This window comes from Prionailurus bengalensis, chromosome F2, assembly GCF_016509475.1.
Source record: "Prionailurus bengalensis isolate Pbe53 chromosome F2, Fcat_Pben_1.1_paternal_pri, whole genome shotgun sequence".
Classification (NCBI taxonomy): Eukaryota; Metazoa; Chordata; class Mammalia; order Carnivora; family Felidae; genus Prionailurus; species Prionailurus bengalensis.
Genome location: NC_057353.1, coordinates 45,883,719 through 45,899,700, shown reverse-complemented (window position 1 = coordinate 45,899,700; position 15,982 = coordinate 45,883,719). Strand labels below are relative to the sequence as shown.

Here is a 15,982-nt window from a genome sequence, read left to right as displayed (position 1 = left end):
AGAATAATAAGGCCGAGTGGAGGAAGCCTTAGAAGCCATCCATTCCAGGGGGCGCCTGGGTGGCTCACTCACTTGGGTGTCCAACTTTGGCTCAGGTCATGATCTCACAGTTTGTGAGTTCAAGCCCTGTGTCGGGCTCTGTGCTGACAGCTCAGAGCCTGGAGCTTGCTTCGGATTCTGTGTCTCCTTCTCTCTCTGCACCTTCCCTGCTCATACTCTGTCTGTCTCTCTCTCAAAAATAAATAAACATTAAAAAAAAAAAAGAAACCATCCATTCCAAGTCCCCCTCCTCTAAAAGAAATCACACAAAACTTTTTATTTTGAAGTGATGTTAGAATCACCTAAAAGTTGCAAAAATATAGAGTTCCCATATACTCCTCATCCAGCTGTGTAACCATAGCAGAAATACTGAAATCAGGAAATGAACACTGATATCATACTATTAAGTAATCTACAGATCTTATGTAAATTTTCCCATTTTCCTCACTAATGTCCTTTTTATGGCTCAGGATGCCAACTAAGATCCCCACTGAATTTAGCTGCCAAGTCTCCTTAGTCTCCTTTAATCTGTGACCGATCCTCCAGCCTTCTTTGTCTTTAATGACCCTGATGCCCTTGAATATCCCAGGCCAATTACTTGCAGAATGTCTCTCAATTTGAGTTTATGTGATGTTTTCTCATTAGAATTAAGTTATGTTTTTGGCAAGAATCCCAGAGAAGTGATGCCCTTCTCAGTGTAACATATTGGAGTGATGTTGATGTTTTACTATTGGCAATATTAACTCTGATCACATGGCTAAAGTGGTGTCTGCCAGGTTTTGTCACTGTAATGTTGCTATTTTTCCATTTGAAAATAACAAATATCTTGGGGAGATACAGGAAGACCATGAATGTATCCTCTTTTACATCAAACTTTTACCCACTCATGTTTTAGCATCCATTGATGGCTCTTACATGCAATGATTATTACTGTGGTATGTGATAATGTTGATTTCCAATTTTTCTTATTCTTCTACATTTCTTAATTAGCATTCTGTGGTAAAAAGAACTGTCCCTTCTACCCCATTTATTAATTCAATTATTTATTTGTATGCGTATGGACTCATAGGTATTTCTTTTATGTTATGAGTTATAATCTAATACTATCATTTACTTTGTTGCCTAAATTGAACCAGCTTTGGGCATTGAGAACTCCTTCAAGTTGGGTCCTGTGTCCTTTTGATACTCTCCCATCATTTTTTGAGAACTTTTTAATTTTCTGGCCATCTATGATGTTTTAGGCTTATCTTATATTTTTCCTATCTCATCTCTGGCAACCTCCATTTCTCTAAAGAGCCTGGGTTTCTTTTGCTGAAGAATGGTATCTAGAAAACAAAATCTGGGTGGTAGGTATGCTCATTGCTACTAGGGTGTCACTGCTTCCAGGCTGTCTGAGCAGAGAGGGCTAAGAAGTGTGTGTGTGTATCAGCCATGTTTACACACACATCTATATTTTTCTGTATCTATCTATCCACCAGAAAATATATTAAAAATCATGAATTCACATTGATACCTCTGGTTCTAATCCAGCACCACAGAGTGGTTTCTAGCCTTCTTCCTTTGCTTATTTGTATCTCTTCCTATGAGAGTGAAAAACCTGCCAAGTACCTCTTCTAATATGTTATTTCTAATCATTCCTAAAATATCACTTTGACGTGGTCAAAATCAAAGAAAAAGAACTAAGACATAAAGGACAACTTCATGGGAGCAAAGGTAATTATCAAAGAAAAGACTATCAAAAGAAAGGGCTAACATTTATCTCTAGGAGTCTTGTTAAGAATGGGCTTGACATTTTGTCTGGAGTGTATAGATGAATGAGATTACTTTTCTCACTCTATAACAGCTTTCACTTATACACAGGTATTTTTAAGCATATGATAAAAATCTCTGTAGAACTTAATTTAAACAGAATTTGGATCTTACCAGATATTTCTACTATGTAGGAACTACTTCAAAATACTGCTATTGTACTGTATAAATTAGTTGCTGAGGTTTTGCCTAAAATATCTAGTACTGGGATGACAAAATCTGCATCATCATATCTTATGTATATTCCTCAGAAAGTGCCTATCTCTTCTCAAAGAAGAACTCAAGTAAGATTGATGGAAGGTTCTTCTTAATTCCCCTAAGTTATACGATTAGAAGTATTTATTGACTGGGGTGAGGAAGGATGTGAGAAAAATTCTGAACTTGAATTATTATAAACAAATATCGAAATGTTGACAGCTTAAACATATGAACACCTCACTGCTGTCCTACAAATCCTATTCTTTTTTGCTCGGGTAGGGAGAATAGGATACTTAGAATTCTCGGGAGAACAGAGATAAAGGTAGGGACTGTAACCTCAGGAAAATGGCCCAGAAGTCGGAAGCCAATGGTCAGGCCAATGTTTGGGAGCCTGCAATAAGGGGAAAGAAAGCCAGTCAGACTCAGGTGAGCAGTGAGGAGGCGGGAGGAGACCATGCGCCTGAGATACAGAGACCTTGCAGTTGAGGCAGGTGTAGCTTTAGTTCAGCAATAGCAGAATCTAGGACTGCTTTTCCAGAATGTAGGCTAGTAGAGCTGGAAACTTGCCATACTTTTTGATTTTCATGTTTGATACTCTCTGGAGTTTGATTTGGCTCAGGGCTGAGCATGGATTTCAATGAAAATCAATGAGATACACTAATAATACTTTCAGGAAAGTAACCTTTCCTCTTGCTCTCTGGTTTTGAAGTTAACAAAATGAAGGTGCCTGAGCTGCTGGCAGCCACCGTGTGGGGTCTGAGGCTGCAGCTGTGTAACACAGAAGGGAGATCTAATGGACTCTGCCATGACTAAGGACAGCACTGGGCCCAAGCTTTTCACCTTTGAGACTGCTGAAATCAGCTTAGGTTGGGTTTTCTGTCACTTATAACTCAGAGCATCCCAACTGATATACATTCTCTAACTAAAGGGATTGCCAAGGGTAATCCACAGTCTTCTATTTTTCCTCCCACCCTCAATCTCTTATTCCAGTGAATTTCTCTACTCTTATGGTTTTACGAACAATTTCTTATGACAGTATTAAAAACCATGCCTAATTTCTTGAGCAAGTGTTACTCCCATGCTTCTATCTACTTGTAAGGTTTTTGGATATACAGGATCACCTCCACCTTGATATTTATGCATGCATACATTATTCAACAAACATTCACTGGTTATCTACTGTATACTGGCTATACAAAGGTAAAATAAATAATTTGCAACTTTCTTTCATGTCAGATTTTTCCTCAGCAATTTCACAGCCTCATGTTCTGAGATCTCAGGAAGTACTAGAGGGGATGAAACACCCAAAAACATTGTAGTATTGACTGTTAAGCAAGCGAACTGTTGAAAAACATGGGACACTTCCCCATTATCGTACAAATCTTTTTTTTTTTTTTTTTTACTTTTTATTCTCCTTTGTGCTCTCAATTCTTTCACTCTGATCAAGTATTTGCTTGATAGGTCGCTCTTCATTCTGTTCTTTTCCCTTTCATTCTTTTCCTCACTAGTCTACTCCTCACTCTATTCTTACACCTTTGTAATCCTTTTACGGTGTGTACTTGCCTCTGTATCAGGTCTACCAGCAATGATGATGGACTTGTTTAAACACACAGGTGGCGCTGAGAATTTAAGATGCTTATGTTGGCAGTGAGGACACAGAACAGGCACTGTCTAAAGGCATTAAGAAAACACACGACTGGAGACACAAATGTGCCCTGCCTGGTCCCTTCTGTCCCTTGTCTGCTCTTTTGTGCCATACACCTAAAAGGAGATGAGGTGTGGTTCATACCTGAGGCTTCTGCAGCTGATTTAACTCATACCCATGTACCCATTTGCCCACTACACTGGCTATACAGTTTGTTGTGGCTTTGCTCCTCAATGAGGGGTTCCAGTGATCTGTGGTACCACAGAAAGGTTCATCCACAAGCACCAGCTTTTAAGTTTAAAATAGAATCTCTGGGGGCGCCTGGGTGGCTCATCATTTAAGTGTCCAACTTCAGCTTAGGTCATGATCTCATGGTTCATGGGTTCGAGCCCCACATCAGGCTCTGTGCTGACAGCTCAGAGCCTAGAGCCTGGAGCCTGCTTCAGATTCCATGTGTCCCTCTCTTTCTGCCCCTCCCCTGCTCGCACTCTGTCTTTGTCTCTCTCTCAAAAATAAATAAACATTAAAAAATTTTTTTAAATAGAATCTGTTTCCTTTTGAACATTTCCTGCTACATTTTTAAAAAGCTACAACAAAATAATAGAAAAACATGTTAGTTCAAGTGGTTTTAATCTTGGCGCAAATGACCAGTAATAAGAAATTATGATGATCACTTAATAAAGAGTGGTGATGAATTTCACAAAGGGTCATTTATAAATGGTAAGCCAAACTTTACACTTTTACCACAAAATATGAAAATAATCCCTGGGACTCATGACAGGGTTATTAATTTTCCTTTTCCCTTTCTTTCACTCAGCGAGAAGCCAGCCTATGGGACATCATCCCCTCCTCTTTGTTTTTTCATCAGGAAGTATGTTAAATACCTTCCTTGGGATAAAGTGAATCTTGTCTTATATATCACCACACACATGATCCCAGGACCACAGAGAATACTCAGAGCTCATGTAAACTGGATACTTATACATTTTAAATCTGGTATAAATGGCTAGAGAAATTGAGTTCAGGAATGCTAACTATTCTTCTTCTTAGAGAACTAATGCATTGTTGGACAAAATGATTGCATATAAAAACTATAAAGTGCTATCTTCTTAGCACTGGAAAAGGCTGAATGGTTTTGTGACGGTTCATCTGTGTGTGTGTGCGTGCACGCGTCTGTGCACATATTGCAAATAGGACAAAATGTTTACATTTGTCCAAGCTGGTAAATCTATAGGTGTTTGATGTGTTGTCCTTTAGATTTTCTGAACTGTTAATTTTTCCCCTGGATTTCCAGAAACAGTATGGAGAGTAGAAAAAAATTAAAGAAATATACTGTGAAAGTCTAGATTTTAAATGGTCACTTACACTTTGAAAGCATGAATATTATTAAAGTTACTTAATCATTTATCAGGTCATTTTTAAAATCCTTTAATTTTGAAATAATTTTAGGCTCTTAGCAAAGTTGATCTCGTTCACTCAGCTTCCCTTAAAGTTAACAATGTATGTAAACTATAGTACAATTATCAAAAGCCAGTAAATTAACCTCAGTACTATTAATTTATAGAGCTTATTTGAATTTCACATTTCTCCCCTCATGTCCTTTTCCTGTTCCAGGATCCATTTGAGGACCCCACACTGCACTGAGCGATTGTGTGATTAGGTCATTTTGACCCAGTGTATAACCTCTTCTACCTCCTTCCATTCAACAGCATGCTTTTCTTCCTGATTATTCCATTGGCCTCTTTCAAAAGTCTGTGTTTGTATTTTTAATTTCGGCTCTAGCAAACCCACGCGCAGATATTTAATTAAACTAAATGAGGTGTAACAACACTGAGAAGTAATTTCAGAAACAACTGGTACGATAAACAAATAATCTTGCTTGCTTTGCATCCTGACATACTTTTCACGGAGTGTAAAAACTTAGTTCAAGGAACAAGTAGTTTCATGACCTTTCAAATACTCCTTCACAAGACTAATAAATGCAAACCACTTGTTTGGGAGAATGTTTACAAGATGCTGCCAGCCCTACGTCATCAGTCTCTCCTAGACACTTGGTAAGGCTCCTATTCTTTACATGCTGACTATGCAAAACGCAGTCTAAATCAATGCTTCCGTGTGTCATGAGAAAGAATACTCAGTGAAGACATGTGCTAGCAAAACATATCCAGGTATTTTTTTATACAGCTGGAAATAATCTAAGGCTACTAGAAAATCAGCAAGCATGGGTTAGATACATCTATAGGTCAATTTGCATAATAGTGAAGCATCAGGGTGCCTCAAAAGGTGAGGAAGAAAAAAAATTTATAAAGGTCTATAAAGAGATGATCTGTAAAGAGATGACCATAAGTAACTAGATGACCAGAAAAAGATTTTATAAGTATGGTGCATAAAGAGATGATTAGGACACTTCTCATTTCTAGTTCCTTCAACTAATGATGCTGAAGTACGTAAAAATGGCATTTGGGTATTTTAACCATGAAAAAAACCCCTTGTTTATCCCTCTTAATCAGAATATGTAAGCTGATCAGATTGTACTTAGTTACCTCCTATTTTGTAATATGCCTACATATTTGTACCTACTAATATAATAAACTATAGAGTAAGATTAATGTATGGATCAAAACATAACAAAGTTGTCAGAGAACTACATGGATACTGATGTTTATGTTGAAAGGGATGCTGGTGCTCTCAAAATTACTAAAAAGCCTAGCCACCAAAAAAAGAGCCCAACTGGTCATTGCTAACATGTATCCCATCCCATCTGATAACTTCTCCTGGGTGGGATTTCCAATCCCCAGGTACCCTCACCCAGTCACTCACCAGTGAGTAAAAGCTGACACCCCCCACTCTAACCCAAACCTCTTCTTTTAGCCATAATAAAATGACAAGAAGCAGAAACGTGATTTTTTTTTTCTTGCACGTAAAGAAAAAGGGAATCACTCATCAAAGGTGAAACTGTCTACTGAATTGGCTATTTATACTTGCCCTTTGTCTGGGAAAAGTATTTTTTGAGAAATGTTTTAGAACTCTTAGGTTCTAGAAAAAAACTAAAAACACCGAAGAGTAATGGATGATACACTTTGCCTCTTCCTTCTTCTCCAACCTGTCGCCATGCTCACTGTTTTCACAGTAGTGTCAGTTTGTTAGAAAAATAAAACTTGATTGGACCATGTGGCTCTGTTTTTTGTTTTGTTTTTTTTCTTCAGCAGACTGGCAGATCTGACTGTGCATATTGGAAAGTATATGACAACCTTCTTCCAGAGGAAAGAACAACAATAAATACATACTTCAGAAGTTTCTTAGAGGAATACAGTAGCTGGTTAATTTAATTACATGAGGAAACTGCTGTGATTTTTTTTTTTTTAAGTAAGTTGCATGGATGGAAGAACTGGTATAAACTTAATCAAACAGTGTTGAAAGCAAAATGACTTGCTTAATGATTTACTACAATGGTTTAGAGATTGGTCTTGATCTGCATAATTCGGGTGTTTTAAGACTAGTATAACTGATGACCAAAAGCCAGGATACATGGTATAGCCCCCATTCCACCTCAGAATGTCCTTGGGCAAATCACTTAATCTTTCACCCTTAACTCAAGGAGGGAGTTAGGACTAGCTCAGTGGGCCTCAACCCAGGGTTCTTTGACCCTGAGGGAGTTCCACACAGTAATGGGAGTTCATGAGGTATTTTCAGTATTTCAAAGGGCCCGAAAGAAATCCTGGATCTATCTAAAACAGGCTCGGGAATGTACGAACATTTTTCTTTTTGGTTACAGTCATATCAAGTTGATACAGTTACGTGAGCTATCTAATCCTAAATGCAATGTGTTTGGATCATGAGGTCTATGAGAGAAAAGGGAAAGGAGGGTTCTTGATAAAGAAAAGGATGATCTTTGAGGTGCCTGGGTGGCTCAGTCGGTTGAGCATCCAACTTCAGCTCAGGTCATGATCTCACAGCTCCTGAGTTTGAGCCCCGTGTCAGGCTCTGTGCTGACAGCTCAGAGCCTGGAGCCTGCTTCAGATTCTCTGTTTCCCTCTCTCCCTGACCTTCCCCTGCTGGAACTCTCTCTCTCTTAAAAGTAAATAAACACTTTTTTAAAAAAGGATGATATTTAATATAATTTTAAACTAATACATTTCATGATCTATGACTTTAGTATTCCTGTGGTACGGGGAGGAGGAAGGGAAAGAAGATACAAAAAAACCCAACATTTATAGAGGAATTAAATAAATTTGTGCCAAGAAATGTGTAGAGTACTCCGAGTTAATTATTTCACCTAATCCTTTCAAGAGGCCTGTGAATTAAGTATTTTTGCCTTCGTTTTGGAAATGAGCTGTGTTGTAACTTTTACCACGATCAACTGCCAGTAAGTAGCAGGGCTAGGATTCAGATTCTGTTTGCCTCCTTCCAGCACCAGGTTGCTCTATAAAAACTACTGCTATTAGTTAGCTCTTAGTAATTTCATTTTTCCAACTGGCAATAGGGTTGTGAATAAATGCTTTTTCCTGTCCTTAGCTGTCTTTCACGGCCTCAGTATGTTATGCCAACATAGCCTACAGGTCCAGAGAAGCCCAGCCAGAGAGCAGAAGAACATCTAAGATGTGTCCTTAGTCACTCATCACTGACGAGGTTGCTTTGCCAGAAACTTTCCTAGCAAATAGCCTACTCATGGCTTATGTGGATGAGAGGGCAATTTGCTGTGACCACAGGCAAAAGTAAATACTGTCACAGATTCAGTGGAGTGGGGGAAAGAGATTAATGCTAATCTTTTTCCACAGTCCTAGCACCGAGGGTTGTGACAGTTCTTGTCCATTTCACCTAATAGTGACCTATAAGGGGCTATCATTAGGATACAGAGGAGAAGCTATTAAGATCTCCAGGACTTAATTACCAGCTAAGACTGGAAACTTTCTTCTCTAAAAGCACTTCGCAGTGAGATATCTTTATGTCAACTGATAGCATTTTTGTTATCTCAAAATGTATCTAAAACTAGAGAATCATTCTTTACCGTACCTTTGTTAAAACTCTTTGGAGAAGAAATAAAAAGGTACTTAAGATACAAAAAGTCCACTGCAATGGGACACAATTGTAAAATATATAACCTAAGGCCAACGGTTTTCTAGTTGTCTAGATTAAGTTTGGAATTTGGTAACTAAAAACAATAGAAGAAATAGACCAATTTAGCTCGAGACAGGACTGAAGGTGGATATACTTGGAAGAGTATAATTGTACTGGATTTCTCATTAGAAGGAGCAGAGTCCTAGGAAGACTTCACATTCCCCAAGAGAACCACATTTACACAATTAACAATTCTTTTGTTGGAAAAAAAGCTTTCATTATTGCATGTGGACACATGTGGGCTGCGTAAAAATATAAAAGATGTGTAACACACAGTAAACACAAAGTAATGATCTTAAACAGGCCAAATCCTTGAACTCGTCATTAATAAATGTCTCTCCTGCATTCAGCTACCCGGATTGCTGGGAGCCTGTTTTCTTCAAGTACTTCAAACACTGAAATCCAGGAACATTTATTATTTTAATCCATTACAGGCAGTGCTTGATTTAACTTTATTGGTTGTGGTGGTGGTAGTGGTTATAAGTGGGGGTACAGCAATGTTCTTTTACACATCATTTCAAAAGGGCTTAATTATATTTTATAGTTTGGGCCAGGAATTCTGCTTGTTTTTTGTCTAACAAGGTTCAAATGGAGTTCAGGTCGATGATGAATCAGAAGAAAAAGTCAGAGATGGTTATCTCTCAGATGAGCTCATCTCCCTCTACGAAAGGCTGGGCAGGTACATCATGTTCACCACACCACACCACATGGCAGTGCTCAGCATCCTAAGGTGGCTGCTTATTAGACGGTTTTTAACACATTAGAAATTCAACCCAGTGGTTATCTTCTTAATTTCTAAAGTTACTCTCCTATGTATTTTAAAGGCTTCCCACGGGAATCCAAAGCAGCTATAGTAACCACATAGCACTAAAACAAAAAATGTACATGAAGAACAATAATCACCTAAAAGACATTTCAAAAAACCCACACACCTTTTAAAACACAAAAAATTAAGTATCCCAAGAGAAAGACCTAGAAGACTGCATTAATATAATTTGGTTAAACAAAAGAGTAAGTAACCGTGGTAAACATCTGAACAACATTTATCTCCCAGTGGGTTTTTTCTTTTAAAAAACAAAAGACATGCTTAATTTTTTACCTCTCTTTTTGAGGGTGTGAAAAAAAGATCTAAGATAACAATATTAATATTGCCTATGATTGTCCTAAACTCTAGTTAATCATACATTATGGTAACAATTCTGACAAGGAGCATAACATTTGTATGGTGGGATTTCTTCTCCACTGCATGTGATTTCTAAGAAGAGGACGAGAGATTTATTCTCCAAGACAGTATCTTATACATTTAGGGTTTTTATTTCCCACCATATTAGAGAAATAATATGACACGTTATATTGTAAAAAATCTGTGAGAATTTTACTTTTGCTAACTTATTTCTTGTGCAATTTTTAAACTTCCTATTCTACTTCTTTTGAATGTCTCAATAGTCCATCAGTATATACAGAAAAATATCACTGTTGAAAAAAGTCAGTAATCGATATAGGTAATTTAAGAGTAAAACAAGAGGGACACGCCAGTTCATCAGTAGCAACTTTGAACCTTGTTATAAAGTAATAAGAGGGAATCTGACCAGGATTAATAGTGGTACTCAGTTCTGAGATGAGGGGTGTCATGTTTCAGGGACTCTAGGCCATCTGTTCTGCCTGCCTACGTTTTACTTCTGCAAAACTATAAACGCACCTCTACCTCAGGGACTATAGAAAGGCATTAGAATTCTTCTGCTTTTCATTATCACAAGATTCAGTAACTCATTTCATTGTCAAGATAATCCCCTTTTACTCTTTCTTTTGCGCTTGCGGGGTATGCCAAAATGACAAATAAAATCCCAGATGTTACAGACCCAATGAGGTCTCCACCTTTCCTTGAGTGTTGGGTTTAAGCTACTTGGGACATAGTGTCAAAAATGACAGGACCCTGATGCCCACACCCAATATTCATTAAGGTTTGTTAGTGATTTGTATAGCTGTCTACAAGCTGTACTCCTACTTCAGTCCTCAGTGGTGGCTTGAAGGCTAAGTTTGTCCTCTGACTTTCACTGTCAAGGAATTCATTTCCTATTGTTCAGGCATTGGAAAGAGAAGCTGTTTCTTTCTAAAAGTAACAAAAGTCTTTGGGGTGTTGTAAATGGCTTGCTATTGCAACATATTATTTTAGGTAGTCATATCTAATTTAACGTTTTATTTCCCCTTAGGCTTACTTGCATTTCTGCAGCATCCAACGCTACGACAACGCCTTAAGAGATTTTCCTCAGGAGATCCAGTTAACCATGGAATGAAAAGCTGGAACTCCACTTTGTATCAATTAATGACGGGGTTTCACTTTTCAATACATAAAAAGGAACTTTAGGTTCTTTGCATTTGGTTGGTCCTGAATTCAGTGAACAAAAGAAGAGGCATTGGTGTACGTGAAAGATAATGTGGTTACGCTTTCTTCCTCTCTACTCTTGTTTATACACAAAGACAGTACATCTGGATGGCAGAGACTGGGGTAGTGAAAGTTATTTGAACTACGGCTCTTTGACCAAAAGGGGTTCAACTCATTGCTTTCTGCTGTGGATGAAAAGTCCCCTAAGTGCCTATGGAAGGAGGATCCTTGCAACTTTTCCCCAGTTCAGACTAAAATGCAAACCACGGTGGCCTCACTTAGGCTCTTCCCCCAACCCTCTGTGCCATCTAGCTTGTTCATACCCTATTTCCCTTTTCCTTATTTACATGGAAGTTGCTAATCCAAGTGTCCCTGAGCAAGAGCAAGGCAGCCTAAAGGACAGCTATTTCACAGCCTGAATTGTGTACCCTTGTTTGCCAAAATCTAAGGAGTGCTGCCCTAATAGAGCCATAATTTACTCTGACAAGGGGAGCTAAAGTCTGCAGCTCACTCCCCACCCGGCCTGTGGAAAGTGCAGCACTATGTTCACAATTTATAGCTATATACTTATGGTTTCTCCAAAATGACATACTTCAAACGGCAAAAAGATTGTGTGTTGTGTGTGTAGGTAGGGGGAAGGGGATTATTTTTTAAAAGAACACACTGTAGAATGGGACGGATTTAATGGATAGCAAAAGAAATACTATCAGCCTTAAAATGTTTCAGAAAATAAGATATAATCTCTAAATGAGATTCACTGTTATTTTTTTTTTCAATATTATATACCAACTTAAAAAAAAAATCTAAGCGTTACATCTACTAAAATCAGAACTTTAGGGCCCTTTTACCAAAGACATATGGAAGAACATAAGTACTCCAGCAGAAATATGGGTTAGGTTATTTTAAGTCACTGTTACACCAGCATCTGCAGAGTAGAATTAAGAAAAAAATCAAGTCCCTTGAAACTCTTATAGTTTAGCGTCACAGGATAGGACGGAAGGCTAAGAAAAACTTGTAGATTTCCTTTTTTTTTTTTTTAAGTTGAAAATATTTAACCATTTCATTTTGTTTCAAATGATGAAAACATTTCAGTAAATAATTTGTACATATTTTGTTGCAAAAGCCAGTAAATGAACACGAGAGTGGTTCTCGATTTAAGTGTTATTATCAATGTCTTGGGAAGAAGATTAATTTTCCCCTGTCAGGCTTTTATCATTCCCTTTCCCTATACTCTTCTCCTAAACTTAGGATGGTTTAGATGATAAAAAATACAATCATTAGATGAACTCAAATATTTTTTGTACCTTACAGACTATAACACATTCTCCATTGTGTTTCTCTAAATATTACTTAGAACATAAGATTCCTCTGGCATTACAAGTCTATTTCAGCTCCTAAATTAAAACTCATCTGGAAAGGACCGTTTTACCCTGTTTATATAACATTGTCACATAAAGAGTGTTAAAAAAAATATTTCACTAAAAATAGCTTGCGTAAGTTAGGGATTAGAGTAGTTTCTGCTGCTATAATTGTTCCTTTGTAGTTTTTTCCATGATGTTTTTGCAGTGTTTTTGACTGTGTTTATTAAAGTCAGCACATCAAAAAGGATCAAAGAGAAAGTGAGTGAGAACCAAAGAAACCCCAAGTGTGTTGTCTCATTGGGGAGTTATGCAGATTCGCATAAACAAGTGCAAATTGTTGAGGTTTTAATGAAAATTTTCTACAATTATTTTATCTTAAGTCATTCTATACAATAACATCTGTATAGCAGATGGCTATACTGTACCCAGGCAATGCTCCCTTTTCTTTCTCTGTTTAATAGTACATCTGAGATGACTACTTTTGTCACTGTGCTCAATTTGGTTCAGCAAATAATGTGAAAAGTGCAGCTGCTGCAGATGGTCACAATAGTTATATAAACTGTAAAATCAAAGACACAGTTAAGTATTTCTGTATTAGATTCAAACTATAAAACTCTGACATTAACTCTGTTGAGCTCAAAGATACACTATAAAAAAAGTTTAGTTCAGTGCAGAACGATGTCGCTTGCAGAATATGAAAAGAAATAGAACTACTGGTAAAAGCGGATTTTTTTTTTTTGTGAGGGATACTTTTTACCACTCATCAAAAATATACCTTGAACACAGATTTGAGTATATTTCATCCAGGTTGCAAAGCATGAATTTTTAAGATATTCAATATAATGAAATTAATGTTCAAAGCTTAAATTATATTTGACTTAAAAAGTTTTGCTTAGCTAAAAAATCAATTTTTGACAAATATGTAATAGTCTCTCAATTACAATTTCTCAGAAATCATCCATCAGCAATAACTAGAACTTACCCCAATTTTATTTAATTGTAATTAATTATTATTTTGCTGGCTTTGTTATCTTCTTAAACTGTTTGAGCATGCCACTACATTGAGGATAATGTAGGGAAAACAGATTTGGTGTTAGTTATGTTCTCATAATAAAATTGTTCCTGTTAAATAGCTAACTTCAATTTGATTTGATTTGTTGACACAAGTAACTACTTTAGAACGTCTGTCGGCCATTACACGTTAGACTTGTATAAAGTATATCTCTGTAGGAGCTATAGTTTCTAATTCTGTGTTTAACTACATTGAAGCCCATGATTGTAAAAGGGATAGGGGTAGGTAGTTTTTCTGGTATGAGGGGGAAAACACAAGTTACAAAAGCAGAGTGAGGCTACTATCTTGTAGAGGTCAGTGAGAGGATTTTAACTACATTTTAGAGATGTTTACTGAGGACAAACACCATTAAAACTGGGTAAAATGAGTAGAAAATGAATAAAACAAGAAATGAGGATGAAAACAGAAAAGGACCTAGAATTGAGTATAGTCCATTTAAATTCTTTTCCTGTGTCTGAATGCTAACCTTTCCCTACTATGATTAAGGTACAACTGGAAAGGCGTGGGAACGGGCCCAACCTTGTCTGGCTTGCAATTTATTTGTGGATAAATCAGGCATTGTAGCCTCCAGTGTTTCACAGTCGTTAATGTCCCATGGACCTTACATTTTTCATTTCTAACTTTTAAGACAATAAAAAAAATACAGTGCTTTTAGCTGGCTTGGTCACAAATATTTCTGGTGAGAAAGAAATAAATCATCTACTTTTTGGCCTAAAATTTGTACTTCTCCACCATAAAACTTTCCCTTTATCTCTTAAACTACTGTGCCCAAAATGGCTATGTGGAACTAAGTTCCAGTGAGTCTCCAGCTGCCACTTAACTACTTCTTAGGAAGCAACTAAGTTGCGTATAGTTTCAGGATTTACTTTATCCCCTTTAGCCCCAATTCTTTCCTGCAAATTAAAGTGGAAAAAAATGTTTCCCTTTTGCTACTTTTACTTTCAAAGTAAAATTTCTGGCACTGTGCCCCGAACTCCCACAGTAGCTAGCAGGTTCTGTGATTGAAAAGTGTTACTTCCTACCTGTACCTTGTCTTTCCTCTTCCCCTCCTCCCACTCCTTCTGCCTACACTTTTTGATTCAGTGTGAAAGAGCACATAGCACTTCAGTCATGGTAGCAAAAGAAGAAAACGTAGATGTCACTGCCCGTTAATTCCTCAGCTCTCCACCCATCAACGACATCCAGTTTGCAGAATGCGTGCCACTCTTTGCTAGGCGAGGCACTGAAGCACAGCCTTTTCTCTGCCAGGTATTGCTGGCACCATCAATGGTATTGTCCTTGCAAAGTTGAGCCTTGGTTTCTATTACTACGCTTTGTGCAGCACACCTGCCACCAGAACAATTCTTCTCTTTTTAAATAAAGTGTGACCAGTGACCTAACACAGTCCATCAGAATCACCTGTAGAGCTTTTGGAATAGGTTTCTGGGCTCCATGCCCAGGGTTTTTGATTCAGTAGGTCGGGGGTAGGGTCTGAACACCGGCATTTCTAACAGGTTCCCAGGTGATGCTGATGCTGTTGGTTCTGAGACCACACTTTGGGAACCACTGCTCTAAGGGTTAACAAAACCTGATACTCCACTGTTCCATTACCACTATTCTAGGTAAAAAGAAATTTAGAAATGGATGGCTTTGGTTTTGTAGGCCTTTGTAGGAATATGCCTGAAGAGACGGATACAACTTTAATTCAGGGTGTTAAAATATTTAGGTTCGAAGGATTTGTTTTAAAATTATCTGTTAAAATAAGGTCACAGACCAGAAATGTCTCTATTTGTAGTGGTCCTTCAAACTTTTAACCTCTATGAATCTTCAAAATTATGCACTTTCAGATGTTAACAAATCATATTATCATTCCCCTCTCCCCCTTTCTGTGACTTACCAGGTACTTTTTGTGCTGCTTTGACATTAAGGCTTCCACTGAGGGTTGATAAAGATGCTAACAGGCATGGTTTATTAGGATGGGGAACAGTTTCCATGGAGATCACAATCTGAGTAGTATGGACAGTGATTTTTTGAAAGCAAGAAATAGTTCTCCACAGGTTTTCTTGAAATGGAATCTTTTGTGCTCCAACACCATGAACTTTAGGTTTAGACAACTTTCCACGGTAACACTTGGAGGCTGGAAACTCATCCTTATTCAACATGGTGTCCAATGGGGCTGAGGTCTCTTTGCTGTGTACACTTCTTATCTTCTTTAAAAAATGGTTTATCTGATCCAGCTTGGTAAAACTCAGGTTGGCTTTCAAAGGCTTTGATATATCCAAGTTGATATCTGCTACAGAATTAAAAAAGATAAGAAAATTGTTGAAGTTCTGTCATTGAATATAAGCCCTTCCTTCCCTGGCAAGCTCCTATTTAAG

General features: G+C 37.6%; 1 protein-coding gene across 1 annotated transcript in view; it reads right to left on the bottom strand.

The window, feature by feature from the left end:
* VPS13B (vacuolar protein sorting 13 homolog B) overlaps positions 1 to 15,982 on the bottom strand; it is an 828,197-nt gene that overhangs the window by 147,713 nt on the left and 664,502 nt on the right. The window contains 1 exon segment of the mRNA XM_043601463.1: positions 15,502 to 15,897. Coding sequence (XP_043457398.1) covers positions 15,502 to 15,897 — 396 coding nt within the window.